Source organism: Castor canadensis, chromosome 12, assembly GCF_047511655.1.
Source record: "Castor canadensis chromosome 12, mCasCan1.hap1v2, whole genome shotgun sequence".
Lineage (NCBI taxonomy): Eukaryota > Metazoa > Chordata > Mammalia > Rodentia > Castoridae > Castor > Castor canadensis.
The window spans coordinates 32665783-32684116 of record NC_133397.1 but is presented as its reverse complement, the minus strand read 5'-3'; the positions used below and the strand labels follow the sequence as shown (position 1 = coordinate 32684116).

At 35.5% G+C, this 18334-nt stretch overlaps 1 protein-coding gene across 3 annotated transcripts in view; it reads left to right on the top strand.

Moving 5' to 3' along the window:
* The window catches only part of Atl2 (atlastin GTPase 2), a 58596-nt gene extending 41581 nt beyond the window's left edge, over nucleotides 1-17015 (top strand). For 2 of the 3 annotated variants that reach the window (XM_074049529.1, XM_020161991.2), the window contains exons 3-13: nucleotides 1328-1462; nucleotides 1951-2055; nucleotides 4872-4922; nucleotides 5201-5257; nucleotides 6607-6699; nucleotides 9072-9210; nucleotides 10330-10457; nucleotides 11650-11778; nucleotides 12533-12964; nucleotides 14633-14647; nucleotides 14744-15225. In XM_074049529.1, coding sequence (XP_073905630.1) covers nucleotides 1328-1462; nucleotides 1951-2055; nucleotides 4872-4922; nucleotides 5201-5257; nucleotides 6607-6699; nucleotides 9072-9210; nucleotides 10330-10457; nucleotides 11650-11778; nucleotides 12533-12964; nucleotides 14633-14647; nucleotides 14744-14851 — 1392 coding nt within the window. In that variant the 3' untranslated portion in view covers nucleotides 14852-15225. The other variant, XM_020161990.2, reaches the window with a different exon arrangement.
* The last annotated feature ends 1319 nt before the right edge of the window (nucleotides 17016-18334 follow it).

The window sequence follows — 18334 nt, the reverse complement described above, 5'->3', positions numbered from 1 at the left end:
ATCCCTCATTGATCCTACCTTAAGCGTCTCTCCATCCCTGTTTTGGGTTTTGCAGTCTGTTTTGGATTACACATTTAAGCTTATTAGAAGTATTTCTCAAACTAAAGAAATTTTCTTTTGGGATACATTGAGTAAAGGATATGTGGACTTTATACAAAATATAAGCACCTTGACATCTGTCAGAGGAACTCATTTATGTCCTAAATTTAATTTCCTAGATAAATTACCTTATGGCATATTAACTTTGTATTATTTTATAATACTAATTTATTTGCAGTGTTAATTATTGAACCACAGCCTTGTGTATGCAGGGCAAGTGCTTTCCCACAGACCTATACCCAGAGCTCCAAAATAATGTAGTTACAACAGTGAAGACACATGGTTCTAAATAAAAAATTAATTATGGAAAATTTCAAACAAATGAAAATAATAGAATATGAACCTCAATGTACCTGTGAACATTTTGCTTGTGATTTTTTATCTATTACTTCTGTGTGCACGTGTGTGTATGTGTGTGTGTTGGAATATTTGAAGCAAATGCCAGGCATATCCTTTTTGTCACAAATACTTGAGTATCTAACAGACAAAAATTCTTTATTTTTTCTTTACACAACCATAATATCATGTACATCAAACAGTCATTTATGCCAATTTAGCACTGACACGGTGTCTGGATTCAGATTTCTCAGTTGCAAAAAGTTTTTTTTTTTTTAAAAAACAGTTGGATTGTTTGCATCAGGTTCCAAACAAGTCTTGGTTATTTTTAAGGTTATTTTTTGAAGCAGTGAAGACATTTTAGTAAAGCTATTTACTCTAAGAGAGCGATACTGTTTTGATAGTCATTCTGTCTGGAACTTAGTATTTTCTGTATAAGAAGCTATTAAAGCAGTTAATACCTATATTTTGTGGGTTTTGGTTTTTTGAGACAGGCTTCATATTTAGCCTACACTGGCTTTTGATTTTCTGCCTCATCCTCCCAAGTGCTGGGATTATAGGCATGTTCACCCACCATTGTGATTTTTAAACATTATAGGAAATCTTTCCTAAAAAGGGAAAAGGTGTAACCCTACTTACCTAGAAGCCTACATTTCATGAAAGTTCAAACTGATTTCCAAAGGTCCAGGTTTGAAGGTGACCACTTCTCTATAGAACCACACAGCATTTGGGACTGTTTTGTCACTACTTAAATGATATTACATAGTGAATTTTTAGTGTGTGAACTTAGCTTCCTCATCTGTAAATTATGGAATGGGTGATTTTTAAATTTTTTTTTTTAAGTTCTTAAATATTATATGCGTTATTTGACATTTATCCTTGACTTTAACAGGATTCTCAAAGTTGGATTGGTGGAAACAATGAACCATTGACTGGCTTTACGTGGCGAGGTGGTTGTGAAAGAGAAACAACAGGTATACAGGTTTGGAATGAAGTATTTGTGATTGACAGACCTGATGGAACAAAGGTAAAATTCTATTTAAAACCTTCTGGGTTTTTTTTTTTTTTCCTTCTATATTCTTTGTTGAGCTATTTTCTGGTATTAAAAACAAGCTGGGGACTGGCGGCTCACACCTGTAATCCTAGCTTCTTCTGAGGCTGAGGTTGGGAGGATCAGGGTTCTAGGCCAGTCTGGGAAAATAGTTCTTGAGACTCTTGAGATACCCGCCCCCCCGCCCCCAGTCTCCAAAAAATAACCAGAGCAAAATGAACTGGAGGTGTGGTAGAGTGCCTGCTTTGCAAGGACAAAGGCCTGAATTCAAAATCCCAGTCTGCCCCCGACACGCACAAAAAAAAAAACCGACTATTAATGTCTGATGGCTTTAACATATAGATTATTATGTTAAAATCTGTAGGATATGAGTACTTTTCTTTATTGCTTTTAAAGTTTCATATTGCTTTTATGTTCATTTTTGGTGACTCTTTTACTGAGCATTTCAAATTTCTAAATTCTAGGTGGCTGTGCTGCTAATGGATACCCAGGGTGCCTTTGATAGCCAGTCAACTATTAAAGACTGTGCAACAGTGTTTGCTTTGAGCACTATGACTAGCTCTGTCCAGGTGAGATGAGGTGGTGTGATCAATTCAACATAATCATAATACCTTTGGCTCCTCCTTAAAATGCTTTTGACTGAAGAAAGTTAAAAGATTAAAATTAAGGATGTATTTATATGTATATATAATTTATATTTCTTCTTGTTTCTTTACATTTCTATGCTTAGTCTTCTGGCTCATACTGTGAAATTTTGGATAGATGAAAAGGAAGCAGTAAACCAGTAGCCAGTCCCTTGTTTTATATTGTAGAACCAGTGCTTTTTGTTGTTGGTGGTTGTTAAAAGATTATCATTGTATTTTAATCTGTAATTGAAATTAATCATTGATTGACAGATATGCTAAGTATAGATTATGGTTTTTTTTGACTAAACCAAACCAAAAAATCAAGTAATTAAATGTAGAAGTATAGTTTTCTACTAGGTGTCTATGAAAATAGTCCTTGATTATTTGAACTAAAGGAAATAGATGCATAAGAATTTATTCATATAGAATTTAGGAAACCTAAGTGATACTTATATAAACTAAAGATTTATAGCAACTGTTTGATTTAGAAAAGGTTAACCCTTCTGTTTTTCACTTATACTCTTAGGCGTTTGATGTTCTATCCCGTTCTGCTTTCTTCAAACTAGACTCTGTCTTTTTTATATAATGTAGACTGATTGGATTGAATTAAATTGACACATGTGATTTTGCATTTCTTTTTCTTTTCTGAAGTATCTGTGATTGATCTCTGAAAAGTTAATTATTGAAGTACAGTCGGTGATCAGGCTTTGGACAATAACTTTTAGCTACTCAGCAAATCACTTTTCTTACCTGTAAAATGAGGATTTTACTCATCTCACCTGTCTCGAGCATGTGTGCATTTAGAGATGAGACTTAAATGAGATAATGCATGTGAGGATGCTTTGTAAACTCTAAATAACCAAGATGATTAAGATATTTATTATTGCTTTCTTCCTCATCTTTGAGGGTAGTTTTTTCTTTTATATGAGATGAGATTGCTGGACTTGGTAGTATACACTTATAATCCTGGCATTTGGGATCCTGAGGTCAGAGGATTTCATTTGGGGCCAGCTCGAATTACATAGTGACAGCAAGTTGGAGGCCAGCTAGGAATATATGGTGAGACCCTGTCACCAAAATAGATATAAGTAAGTAAATAAAATAACCAAAAAAAACCCAGTCCTCCCGACACCAAACAACAACTACCCCCCCAGAAAAAACTGGCTGCTAGATCAGTGATAAAATTGATCATGTCATTTATTCTTCAACAGATTCTTGGCACCTACTACGTACAAGGCACTATCCTGAGAGCTAACCATCTGTGATCAGCAAGTCCCCTTTTGCTTTTGCAACCTGCCCTAGCAATGACAGGATCTAGAAATATCTGCCCCTCCCTCCCTTCCTCTTTCCCGTCTTCCCTCCTTTCCTCTCTTCCTTCTTTTTTTTTTTTTGTGGTGCTGAGGGTTGAATCTAGGGCCTCACGCTGGCATTGTAAGTACTCTACCACTTGAGACATGTCCCTAGCCTCTGGACCTATTTTCTAAAAACTTAGGCCCACATAGATAAGGATAGGTTGGTCATGTTGATAGGTTTTAAATTTAAATCTAAGGTTTAATCACCTCAGTCATTAATTGCTTTTTAGATACCCTATTTGGAATTAATCAGTGACTGAGAATAATAACATTTTAGTATTTATATTCTCTTTTTTTGAGGTGCTGGGGCTTGAATTCGTGGCTTCCACCATGAACCACAACACCAGCCCTTTTTTTTGTGATAGGTTTTTTCGAGATTGAGTCTTGTGGAACGTTTGACCCTGCTAACTTTCAAACCATGATCCTACTGATCTCTTCCTCCTGAGTAGCTAAGATTATAGGTGTGAGCCACTGGTGTCTGGCAGTATTTAAATTCTTGACCTCTAAGAACAAATTGTTCTGTCTTTTGAGTAACTGTATTTATTTAGGTGTAAGGTATTTCTTAGCATAGGTGGTATATGTTGGTTCCTAATTTTTTCCTTTAGCAGCATAGGTTCTCTTCTAAAGATTCTTCTGTAAAGGACTGGATCTAATGAATCTTTCTTCCAGTTTCTCTCTCTGAGGATACTTAGTGCCTCCATTGCTGTCTATGTGTTTTGGAAAGCCTCCAGAAAATTCTAGAAAGGGCAGTAGTGCCACCTACTGGTAAAATTTTTGTGTCTAGACTGATGAGTTCCAGTAAAAAGAGAACCATATTAAAGTTGAGCTTTATAATCCATATCTCTGTAATCCCAGAACTGGGAGGAAAGGCTGAGGCAGAAGTATATGAGTTGAGCCAAGCCTGTGCTACATAATGAGGTGCTGTCTTAAAAAAAAACTGGGAAAAAAAAAAAAAGAGAGAGAGACAATCACATTAGTCAGCAGTAGTTAGGCAGGCACCATTATTGCTTGAGCCACTCCAACAGCCCAGGGAGGAATTTCTTCTAGAAATTTTACCTTACATTCACTAACTTAGCAAATGATTGGGAACAACCTTCACACTTTTTAAAATGATCATGATATAACGCTAAAGTAACTTTGAGAATGAGAAAAAGAAACATTATGTAGTACACTTTTTGTGTGTACAACTTTTAGAATATGAATATGCATATATTCATGATTTTTACATATTTTAACACCACTGCTGCTGCTTTTATGTTTTACCTTGACTGGTTAAGATAGTGTCTAAGTGATTGATTCATTTGTGCTGAAGTATAACGTAACCTTCATTTCCACAAAAAAGTTTATATTCAAGCTGTGTATTGAAAATAAAACACTGATGGAAACACAATAATTTTGTTTTAATAGGTATATAATTTGTCCCAGAATATTCAAGAAGATGATCTTCAACATTTGCAAGTATGTATGGCTCAAAGAATATGTTGAAGTATTAAAATTTAATTCTTGCTTTATATTGAATTCATACTCAGAAGCCTATAATGTTATTAAATGTTATGTACGTATGATTTCTTAACTACAGGACATTTCTAATGCATTATAATCAATGCATTAGAAAATGAAATGCTTGGCTTTCAAATGACATTAAAGATTGACATCTGGTGCTCTGATAAAGAATAGGTTTACACATGTCTTTCAGTCTCCCTGGGGGCATTATTTTAAATAACTTGATTTAATAGTTATTTACAGAGTATGGAAGACTTGCAATGGAAGAAATCTACCAGAAACCATTTCAGGTAAATAAGTGTTTTACCATTTAAAAAATTTTACCTATGAGAAGCTGTCAGGCCACCCAGCTTGCAATTTTGGAGGCACAGGATATTACAACAAACTCATTTCTGCCACCAGTTTAGTGGAGTTGAAAATAACCATTGGTAATGTCATCACCAACTTACTGCTAGTAGAAGACCAAAAACATAGGAAATAAAACAAATGAATTTAGATTGATTCTTAATACTTAGATTAAGGGGGAAATGCTTCTCTTAATTAGATGTTATTTAATTCCAAAATTTAAGATAGTCATGCTAAATTTCTTTTATGCATGATAAAGTACTACACTAAAATTATAGTTTTTTTTTTGTATGTGTATTACAAGTTGAAGTTAGTCATATTCGGGTTTCATATGGGGAAGTTCTAGGCAGTTTATTTTTTGACGCAAGTATAATTTGTAAGTGCTATTAGTACTGTTTGGTTGGTTGTAGCTCTAGAGTGGGGGAGAATGACTACTGTGTTTGCTCATCAGTGTATGAAGTACTCTATGACAGCATTGCTGTGTTAGTGTGTTTACATTATTTTGCTTTACTCTTGTGTGGCTGTGCTGATTCCAGCAATCACTTTTATGAAATAGTTGGGCAGGTTATGGCTTCTTCGTGTATGTGGGTGAAATATACTGTATTTCACTTAATGTTGGTTTTTCTGAACTAGGGTAATTTTGCCTTTTGCTAAAGTCTAGAGACATTTTTGTTGGTCACAGTTTTGGGGGAAGGTTTATGATACTGGCATGTAGTACATAGAGGCCTGTGTGTTTCCTGTTTTTCCTGGACTAACTTCATCATTTCAGATCTTATATTAAGATCTTCAGTCCACGTTGAATTGACACTAGTACAGTGTGAAAGACTGGGGTCTAGTCTGCAGGTGGAAATCCCGTTTTCCCAGCACCATTTGTTGAAGAGGCTGTCTTTTCTCCAAGTCATATTTTGGGCTCCTTTTTTGGAAGTCAGATGGCTGTAGTTGCATGGGTTTATGTCAGGGTCTTCTATTCAATTGATCTTCATGAGGTGACTTTTTTTCATATGTAGTGAAGTTCTCAAATCGGGACCATTACTTAGAGCTGTTGTTGGGTTAGATGGGTCCTTGCTATAACCATGAGCAATATTAACCATTTGGTTTCTATTTTTCTTTTTGCCCTGGTGGGGATTGAACCTAGAGCCTCAGGCATGATAGTCAAATGCTCTACCACTGAGCTACATCCCCAGCCCAGTTTCTATAACTTTCGATAGGATTGATTAGGGGAGGAAGGGAGGTTTCAATAAAGTCATGATTTAAGATTTTGTAAGAAATGATTTATAATTTTTTCTGTGCATAGACATTAATGTTTTTGATTCGAGATTGGAGTTATCCTTATGAACATTCATATGGTTTGGAAGGTGGAAAACAATTCCTTGAAAAGAGATTGCAGGTAAGCCCCCATTTCCTGGAGAGGAGAGCATAAGCACCAAGCTAGGCAAAAGGGGGTGGGCTTCCTGGACAGTACTTCCACTACCACTTGTTATCATTAGAATAAATCAAGTATCCCAGTTTAGCCCAGGTGACTACATTAGTGGTAAAAAGAGAAATTGGTTGCACTCCTGCCAAAGAAGACATGCCCTTGAATCAAAATTTAGGAGCAGGTATTTCTTTCAAGAGCAAATTTACTGTTCAGTAGATAAACATTTATGGGATCAGTGTTTTTGGAAAAGACCGATTTTTGCTCTACTTTGATTGCTTACATGTCTATCTGGGCCAGATGAGCTTCTGAATATTTGGGACAGGCCGATTAATGTGCATACTTTGAACACAGATGAAGTTATAGTATGTAGGGCTAGAAAAGGAATCTTAAATATCGTTTAGTTCAGCTCTCTTTTTTTTATACACAGTGAAACTGGGACGTTTTGATCACTTAACTAATTATTGATAACTGGGACTAGGATCCAAATATCCTCACTCCTGTGCAATATGCCACACAGAGGCATTCTTGGAAAATAACCTCACCAACAAGATCATGATCCTTTATCCCTAAAGGTACCCACCTATGGAAACACTTGGGAAACCTGCCACTCAGATACTGAATAGACTCACATACACAAAAAAACTACAGGGATCCTTTTATTCACTTAGCAGGCTAATAAGATTTTGTTTGTTGTGGGATGATGCATTTATTTCTCAACCATATGCAAAGATGGGGTACAGTATAAATTTTCTTACTCCTACAGTGAGATTAAGACCAATTCCTCATTCTTGGATTATTTGAAAGGTATTTTTAGACCCTTCAGGTGATTTAAATTATAAGTGTCCCTCCCCCATTTGTTCAGAAGAAATTAACACAAAGTACATCAGTATATCAGTCATACTAATGAAACTGAATTGTGTACCTCAAAGACAATATTTTTAAACTTCTTAATGAAGTGAAACTTATAGTCAGAAAATTGCTCAAATTATAGCAATAATTTGTAGCTACATGAATTTGTACAAAATTAGCATAGACATATAACCTGTACCTAAAAGCACACATTTCCATATACTTTGCCTAAAACCTCTACCACAGCCCTGAATTTTAATTTTTTTTGGTGGCATCGGGTTTTGAACTCAGGGCCCTGTGCTTCCTAGACAGGCACTCTTACGGCTTGAGCCACTCTCCCAGCCAATCCTGACTTTTAACAGGCTTTGTTTTTGTATGAATGGAATCACTCTTTCATGTTTTTGTTCAGTATTTCTTTCTGAGATTAATCCCCATTATTGCACATAGTTTCATTTATTCTCATTGCTGCACAGTATTGATTTGAATGAGTAGACAACTGTTTTCCCATTCTATCATTGATGCAGAGTTAGTTTCCAGGTTTTAATTATGAATAGCATGTGCTTTGTTAGAATGGCTTCTGAGAAGAATCTTTGGAAGAGTGTATGAATTATAGCTATATAAACTAGTAATTACTCAAAATGCTTCTGAGGTTGAGATGTTCTTCCAGAAAATAAATTGTAGTCTCTCTTCTCAAAGCTTTGATAAGTAGCATAAATCACAGATAATCATGTAGAGAGAGCCCTGGAATCCTAATTTCTAAGGTTCTCTAGACTACACAGGAGCCTTTTGACCTTAGCTCTTATTTTCTCAGGGGCTAGCCTTTTTATTTGTAGATAAATTAATATTTTGATTTTTTTTGTTTTATTTACTGGCTTATGTCATAGTCACAACTTGTTATTCAGACATTAGATGTTATTTGTCATTTTTTGGTGTCTCCGGCAGCTTACTTGGTAGGAAAAAAAACATCTTTTCTGGTTTGTCAAAAGTGGTTAGAAATAGATATTTAATAATTTTCTTTCTTTCTTTGGGTGGTATGGGATTTGAACTCAGGATCTTGATCTTGCTAGGCAAGTGTTTTACCACTTGAGCCATATCTCCAGCCCTTTCTTGCTTTAGTTATTTTCTAGGTATGGTCTTGTATTTTAGCCCAGGGCCAGCCTCAGACCAGAATCTTCCCACCTATAGCCCCCTGTGTAGTTGGAACCACAGGCCTGGCTTATTGGTTGAGATGGGGTCCCAGTAAGTTTTTGTCTGTGATGACCTTAAACCTTGATTGTCCCAATCTCTGCCTCCCAAACAAATAGCTTGGATTACAGGTGTGAGCCACCACACTCTGTCCTCGACATTTAGCAGTTTTTTGTGTTAAAAAGTGTCCTTCTGGAATAGGATGAGTTGAGTGTACATGTGTGTGAGTATGCTATATGTATCTGTTTTTTTAAAAAAATTTTTCTTTCTGCTGTTTACACTTCCATCATATCTCTTTCTTCCCTCAGGTAAAACAAAATCAACACGAAGAGCTACAGAATGTAAGGAGGCACATTCACAATTGTTTCTCAAATCTGGGTTGCTTCCTTTTGCCACATCCTGGTCTTAAAGTTGCAACTAATCCTAGTTTTGATGGGAGATTGAAAGGTGGGAATTCCCATTCTTGCTAAAATCAGAACTTACTTTTTAGAGGCTAAATGTTTTTAAAATACATGGTTCCTTAAAATTCCTGTCTTATAGTGGAGGACATAAGACAGTGATGCACTGATAATGCTGTGGTTGTGATGCTTAGTATGGTCTCTAGCTTTCCATTGGTTTGTTTGCCACCATTTAGTATATTGTTTAAAGCATTTTATTTTATTTCTTTTTTATTGGCAGTACTGGCTTTGAACTCAGGACTGCATGCTTGCTAGGCAGGTGCTCTACCACTTGATCCATGCCCCCAGGCTTTAGGTTTTTTTGGATAGGGTCTTATATTTTTGCTTGGGACCCAGCCTCCTTCTTATGCCTCCCACCTGGCTGGGATTACTTATTGTACCACCACACCTGGCTTATTGGTGGAGATGGAGTCTCACTAATTTTTTGCCCAGGCTGGCTTTGAACTGTGATCCTCCTTATCTCCAACTCCTTAGTAGTTGGAATTATAGGCATGTAACACTTAATCCATTTTATAATATGGTATGTTGCTTGGAATTGATGTCTTGAAAATTCTGAAGGCTGAGAACATTTCTTTTTCATATTTCATCTGCTTGCAGTCTGCTAAAAAGATTTGTCATTTTATTATATTGATGGAATCAGATTTAAATTTTTCTATTTCAGAAATTTTTGTTTTAGGATTAACTAATGGCAAAAGGCTTGAGATTGACAAAATTTGTACAGTATGTCTAGAGAACCAGTCTAGTATAAAACTTAACAGTAACTTGAATGGTTTGCCATTTTTGCAAAGGGTTATTTTAGTTAATATGGAGTTTTTGGTAGTCCACAATTTGAGGGGGAAGGGTGGAATAGGTAGAAGACTAGTCGGGATTATATTTTTTTTTCTAGGAGATGACGTATTTAGGTAAATTTTTAAAAAATGATTGTTTGTAATCGATACTAAATACTCTTATTTCATAAAATAGAATTTTATGAATCCTTATCCATAGGGATTTTCTTCCTCCCTCTCTCCCTCCCTCCCTCCCCTAGCTCCCTCTTTCTTCCCCCCCCACTTCTTTTCTTTCTCTTTTATTTTTGGACTAATATGTTGACCAATTTCATGTCCACCAGATATTGATGAAGACTTTAAGCGAGAGCTTCGAAATCTGGTTCCATTGTTGCTTGCTCCTGAAAACTTGGTAGAAAAAGAGATAAGTGGATCTAAAGTCACTTGTAGAGATCTTGTAGAGTATTTTAAGGTAGGTGAATTCTTAAATGGCTTTGTCTAAGATAGAAATGTAGTCAACTTAAAACTCATCTGGAGGTGCAAAATTTTCTTTATTTTAAAGCAAAAGATTGTATTTTTCTGCCTTGAATTGGAACTATCAGCGTTTAAGGATATTTTAAAAGATTTTAACAGACTACTTATGTCTTCTAGACAGTGATTTTATTTGTTCATAGAATTATCCTACTTTTTCTCCATCTCTGATGGGGAGAGAAGAGCTATTTTAACATATTGTAAATACCACTCTGTCATCTGTAAGTGATAATAAGAATTGGGACCGTACTTCTGCATCCTGAATTCTCATGAAAGCATCTCTTCAGAGTTCTGAGGACTTGATAAGAGCAGCTGAAATATTTCTACTGGTTTTTGAGTTCAAATAAATTATTCTTGGAGGTTTTCGTTTTTTCCTCTGATCTTCTTTAGCCTTTTTAAGCTTACCTTAAAAAGAACAAGATCCTTGTAGAAGGTTGTATTCGTAATAGTAATTACAAGTAAAAGGGAGGGAAAATACAGTTAATTAAGGATCTCCTTCTGTTCATTTTTTGGGTACTTGATCACTTCCATATGATACTTGTTTAGTTATGAATTTTGGGTTAGTAGAAAATTGAGATGAAAGACTTCTGTATATACTTCAAACAGTATTCTTTCTTTATATTCTAACTACAAATTAGATAATTTTTTTCTTGAGCTGAAATACAGTTTAAGCTAGTTAAAGTAAAATGCTGGGTTAAAATATTTCCTAACATGTGTATTTGAAACATTGGCAGTAGGGGAGGATTATAATTTCTTTTCATAAAGTGGGTGGCATTTTAGGGCTGGAGATGTAGCTCATTGATTGAATGCTTGCCTGGCATGCATAATGCCCTGGGTTCAATTCCTAGCACCACAGGTAAACAAAGTGAATGGCAGCTTATATATGAAACTTTTAAATATGAAGTTCTACTTTTATACATGTTGTAATTATTTAGAAACATTTCGCTAGGATATTATTTAGCAACATTTGATAATACTGAAAATAGGAGTAACTTTGCAACGAGAGCATATACTTTTTAAAATCTAGAATTACCTTTTAATGGTGTGAATTATTTTTGTATTTAATGGCTTTTCTTTGGAAATAGAGTCAAATTGTATAACACACCAATGTAATGAATCTTCTGTCTTTTTAGGCTTACATTAAAATATACCAAGGCGAAGAACTTCCACATCCAAAATCCATGCTTCAGGCAACAGCTGAAGCTAATAATCTTGCTGCAGTGGCAGGAGCAAGAGATATATATTGCAAAAGTATGGAACAGGTTTGTAACTAAAGTTTAAACTTGATGCTGGAGAAAGAAAGAAGGTTTTTATATTTAAAGTAATTGGGCTATTTGTACTCCTTACCTGTTGTTGTGTTATATTATGTAATTTTCCTTTATGATCTTTGCTGGAAATAAACTGTAAGCAAACAATTCACATGGTTAGAGTGCAGAATTCAGGTCCTGAGTTATTACATAAACCCTACTGACATATTTTGTGACTTACAATTCAGAGTGCTGTTATTAGTTGCCTGTGCTGGAAATAATACTAATTTAAGGCCAAAAGCAGTTTCTGCACTAAGCTTGCTTTTGACTTTTAAAATACTGTGTTAGTGTGGAATCTTTTATCTACTCTTCTTGCCAGCAGTCTGTTGTACTGTTAAGGTGTATTCGTGGGTCAAGTGAAGTCAGGTATAGAGGGGAGGATAAGTCATTTTTTGTCTTCAGTTGTAGGGTATTAAGTCACATTTGGAAAATTACTTGCTTGAGTCAGTTAAACATGTAAGAAATGATAGTTTATAATTATTTGTGAGGTACTAGAAATAAGTTTAAAACTGAACCATGACTGGTGGTGTGTCTCAAGTGGTAGAGCACCTGCCTAGCAAGCATGAACCAGTACCACAGGTTAAAAAATAAAATAAAATTGAACCTGTAAGTGGTTTGATTTTATGAGACTAAAAACTATGAACAGGGAACTTGTATTTCAAGTGTTATTTCTAGCATGCAGTTACTTACTATAATTCTGCTTGTATAGGTATGCGGTGGGGACAAGCCTTACATTGCACCTTCAGATCTGGAGCGAAAACACCTGGATCTCAAGGAAGTGGCACTTAAACAGTTTCGTTCTGTGAAAAAAATGGGTGGAGATGAGTTCTGCCGTCGTTATCAGGACCAGCTTGAAGCTGAAATTGAAGAAACCTATGCAAATTTTATAAAGCACAATGATGGCAAAAATATCTTCTATGCTGCTCGTACCCCTGCCACACTGTTTGCAGTCATGTTTGCTATGTATATAATCTCAGGACTGACTGGCTTCATTGGTCTAAACTCTATAGCCGTCTTGTGTAACCTTGTCATGGGGTTAGCACTGATATCCCTTTGTACTTGGGCGTATGTTAAATACTCTGGGGAATTCAGAGAAATCGGAACAATGATTGATCAGATTGCTGAAACACTTTGGGAGCAGGTTGGTATCTATCTTCTGGTTTTTCAGTGACTAATCTCATTTTCCCTGTGATTCTTACCCCACCCCCAACATTGACCACCTATAGTATTTATGCACCTACTTTTCCTTTACATGAAGTATAACTACAAAGTGTTTTGTTTCGTCGAATCTGTTTTAATTGACCTTCCTTCCTTCCTTCCTTCCTTCCTTCCTTCCTTCCTTCCTTCCTTCCTTCCTTCCTTCCTTCCTTCCTTCCTTCCTTCTTTCCCTCCCTCCCTCCCCCTCTCCCTGCCTTCCTTCCTCCCTCCCCCTCTTCTTGTGGTGCTGGGGATTGAACCCAGGACCTTGCACATCCTAGGCAAGTGCTCTACCATTGAGCTATATCTGCAGCCTTTATTTTTCTTTAAAGTCATACATTTGGTTAGCCTAAATGTATAATGTCCTCTGTACCAAGTCTTAGTTATAGGTCTGATTATGCCAGAGTCTCTAATAATTTTTTCTTTGAGAAAAGAAAATAATATCAATGAATAGTTTTAAGGGTAAGGAAAAGAAGTCTGGAAACACAGTCAGTGCTTTTGGGAAGAAAAGGAAGTTTCTTATTAATACCAGCAAGAAACAACGCAGGAAAGATATTGGATGATAGGTAGGTCTTCATTGCCTTCTATGAAGATAGTGGTGATTTATTGGTGTACTACAAGGAACGCTCCCACAGAAATTTCTTTCCACAATACTTTGACATCTGTGCCATGGAAAAGCTAATGGACAAAGCAAAACACCAGCGGAGAAACCAACTTCAATCATAATCTTTTACATCAAACCAGAATTCCAAGTCAGGTTGTGAACTCTTGCCCAGCAAGTATCTACTGAGGAGAGCTATTTTACATATCTGCCACTGCTCTGCTGGGATTGCCGTGTGCAGCTAATTTCACTTAAGTATGTCATTAAAATGATCATTGTGAAATACCTGAACATCATGTCAAGGACCAAAATGAAAGCTGCAGTAATTACTGATGAACAATAGAGTAGGCATTTTAGGATGCCATTTCTGGGTCATTGAAGTATTTAGCTTATTGAAAGATTTAGGATATTTGCAGGTCTGTGTTTATTTTGGCTTTAAATTCAAAGACTGAAAAAATAGGCCTTTTTTTTTTGAAGAAAGTTGTTTGGATATTGACTTTTCTTGTAATAGTGTCATTATGACTTCATAAAGTTATCCACTATATTAATTTGGATTTTCTTTTTTTCTCTTTGGAGAAGTGTTCTATTTATTAAGATCTGATTGGGAAATTTATATTTGGATATTTGCTAAGTTCAAATTTTTTTCTCTTATGAACCTCATTACTTTGTGGTGCTTTAATCCATCTTCTAATAGAAGAAGATGGATTAAAGGTATCACCACCTCACTTTTTAAAATAATATCTACTTTAAAGTTTTGGACAATTGCCAATTTTCTGCAACATGAATTTCAGTATTTGTACAATATCTTCCTTTGAAAAATACTCATCTGTTCAGCAATGATCTTTAGGGTTTTAGAGGTGCTAATTTTAGTGACACGGAAGCATTTCAGGTGTGCAAAATTATTTTCATTACTGCATAGTTGAGGTAAGGTGATCACTAGTCAGAGAAGATCTTTGCTGTGTCAACAAACCTGTCTAAATTTCTTTGCATTTCTCTTTTCTTTTGCTTCAGAGGAGTCCCAGGAAGGTGAGAAACCTACAAAGTCTCAAATTCTTGTAGTGTTAAACTCTAGCTTCAAGGCACTCTTGAGTCATTCTCCTAACAAATCACTCCATGTTTTAGGTGTTTTCCAAACTGTTTGAAGTTACTAGACGTCGAATGGTTCATCGTGCTCTTTCATCAGCACAGCGACAGAGACTGTCATCCAACAATAACAAGAAGAAAAATTAGACAGTATTTTTAACTTTTTTCTCTATCTGAAGTGTTCACACTTAATACATGTAGGACAATAAGCAGGACCGTCTGGGCCGGTCTGCATAAATGCTGTATACATACCAGATTTGATGCTGCATATAGGGTATGGAATTGCACATCCATCTCATAGGATTTGAATGGTTTGAGTGAGAGGGAAGTAATTTTTGTTGCATTATAAAATGTCTAACTGCATTATTTGTAGCATCATAACTTTTTTTGGGAGAAGCATCTTTTTATTTCTCACATTCCTGATTATTTTTGTCATTGCTTTGAATTGAATTTTTATATCTATTTTTATATGTAACTCTTTTTTTACCTCATGTTTTTGTTTGTTTTGCACATTTCTCATACCACAGGTATTGAAGCCCCTGGGTGATAATTTGATGGAGGAAAACATAAGGCAGTCTGTAACAAACTCTATCAAGGCAGGCCTGACTGACCAGGTGTCTCATCATGCCCGATTAAAGACAGACTGACAGTTCATCTCCTCATGGACTCCACTCTCCCTTTTTTCATGCTTGCTGTACAATGAGAACTCAAATAAAAATAAACCAAAGTTTACAATCAACTGTAGAAGTAGTTCAGTATAACTGGCTTCACAGATGGCTGCCACAGAGTGTGACATTGTTTGTTGGTTTTAAGCATTCTTTTAATGGCTCCTTAGACCTGGAGATTGGCTGAGGAGCATTAGTTTATCATGCACATTTTGTGCCATGTTTAATTTTTTTTTCCTTTTTACTTAATCTAATGTTGGTGAAATTTGTCTTATGTAAAAGGATATTTCAGGGAAATATTTTAAGAAATCTATTTAGAGTCTCTTTAACATAGTGACCCATTGAAATTTTAATTTTTAGAGAATTTATGAATCATTGTATCAAGAATCAGATCAGAATGACAATGAAGCCTTTATTGAGTCACTACATTAAAAGTATATATTGCTTTACTGCCTTCAATACCAGTATTACATAAATGCATGTATCAGAAACTTCACAAAAATTACATGACAACTCTTGTAGCTAAGAAAGTAATTCTGAGGTGTACATTTGTCTTGCCTTTTTAAATTTACAAACCTGCCCTTAAAGGAAATGCATATCTGGGAAACTGAACTGTCTTTTTGCAGTTTAGCCTTCATGTACATAAAATATGCCATTAATTTTATTGAGGGAGAAATTCCATCCCAAAATGTTGCCTACAACTATGAGTTAAAAGAGTGTCTGTACAGCGTGTAGCTTTTATTTTCTAAAATCACAGATAGGGCATGTATATGAATTATAAATATATAAATACAATTTTGTATTAAAAGTTTTGTAGTTTATGGCAAAATCTGGTTCTGTGGTAGGCTAATAAGTACAGTCCCTGTGAAAGGAATGTTTGTGGGTCATGTCAGTGTGTGAATGCATAGACAATTTGAAGTTTTGATATATTTGTGATATTTATCTTCCTTGAGCACTGCAATCTCACCCCCAAGGGAATTCAGTGGGAATGTGTATTGTGACTTGTCCTCTGTTACATTTTAAAGTTACTTCCTGTAATTTATTTTCAGTACATAATTAAAAATTTGTTGTATATATAAAATGAAACTTGTGATTCTTTTTTAAAGGAATTCTACAAGTATGTATTCCACTACATAAATCATATTTGTTTATACCGAAAAGAGCATGAGCAGGAAACACTAAGTTGAGAGCTCTAAGGTATTCTGTCTCCAAGCTAAGCTTGTAAAAAGGTATTTTTCTGTGTCTGTGTAAGGGAAAACTTGTGAGAAGCCTAGTGTAGCTGAGGAATTAATTTTTTTTCTCTCTCCCTTTCTCCCCCTTCTTCCTTCTTCCTCCCTCTAGTTCCCTCTTTCTTCCTTTCCCTCTCTACTTCCCTATAACCCCCATGTGTGATACATGCGAGGCTAACATTTTTCAATACCTTTCTAGCCTTTCCAGACACATACTAAAGCACCTCACTTGATTTTTAAGTGAACAAAATTCAGACATTGGGTTGCATGCATGAAAGCTCCAAATGTATTTTGGGTTGGTGTATCTTCTCTCCCACCCTCATTTGAATCCTGTTTTTTATGGATTGTATTTGTTTCCATCTGTATTAAATTGTTGCTCACTCATCTGTTCTTAAACATAAAGAATCCACCTGAAAAGTGTCTCTCTCTATTTCTTCTACCCTGTTTTATGAATGCCGTGGACTGTTTTTATGAATAAAAAAAATTAAAAGTTTGTTGTATAATAGCAATTGTTCTGAAATTAAAGACTTACATAGCTTACCTTTTAAAAGGTTGTGAAATATAGACCATTGAATTCCTTGAGATTTCCAGTTAAAAAGAGTGTTTTCCTCAAAGAAGATACAATTTTCCACAAGATTCCAATAAAACACTTTAGTTTCAGATGTAATGCTGAAACATTAAACAAGAAGCACTAAAAGAGATTAAAGACAAACTGTTGAGTGAAATAACTTTGATGTTAGTGTATTTACTGTGGTACAGTTTTTAGTAATCTTTTACGTAAACAAAGTAGGTAAGCAATTTGTCTTCCTAATTAAAATGCAAATAATTTACTTCCATGAAAGGGACAATCATTGCTGTGAGGACAGCTTATATATTTCTCATGAAAATAGATTGTCATTCTTAAAATACTCTGCTTGTAAAGTTAGCAGACTTCACTTTTGAGGGTTATATTTTCAAAGTCTGAGCTGGGCTTTTGGTGTTTTTCTTGCATTGTTTCATTATTAGGGGATTAAAGAAAGTTTTGATTTTTAACTTGGTTGAGAACTTACTAAAATATGCCATAACATTTCAGAAAACATGGTGATGTGGTCATTCCTGGTTTGCTGTACATATGTCCAAAATGGCCTTTAAAAAGCAATTGGTTAGCTTTTAGCCAGGTAATAAGTAGGCATTTTTGTTCCTGTGTGTTGTATATGTATGTTGCACATGTTAAGACTTCAGCTTAAACATTCATGGCCTGAATTCCTACTGGCTAATTGGATTGGAACTGATGTCTATATCATATTGTCTTTCCATCTTTGCTACAGTTGTGGGGTAATGATGAAAATCAGCATGGAGAGCTGACAGCTGTGCTTCTGGCAGCCGTCTTCTCCCTTGCTCAGAATTTACAAATCAAATGACTGTCTTGTTTGAATTCTGCATGGAGTGTCTATCACAGAACTTGACTTTGGGGAATCCTCCAGTTGTTGGTTCCTGGTCAAATTGGGACTTCCCAAGCAGCACAGAGTTGTCAGACTTTCTCTATTTGAGTCATATTAGATCTTAGGAACTTCTCTCCCTTCACATTTGCATTTTGCTGGAATTTAGGCATGAGGAATTGGGCTACTGTTAATATACTTCAGTGAAGTACAACTTTAATTTTTTTTTTTTTTTAGGTTTGTGACTTTAGGGGCTTTTTAGAGCTAAAGATGTTATCACCTGACCAGGTCAAAAGTGCCTATAGACATGCTAAACGT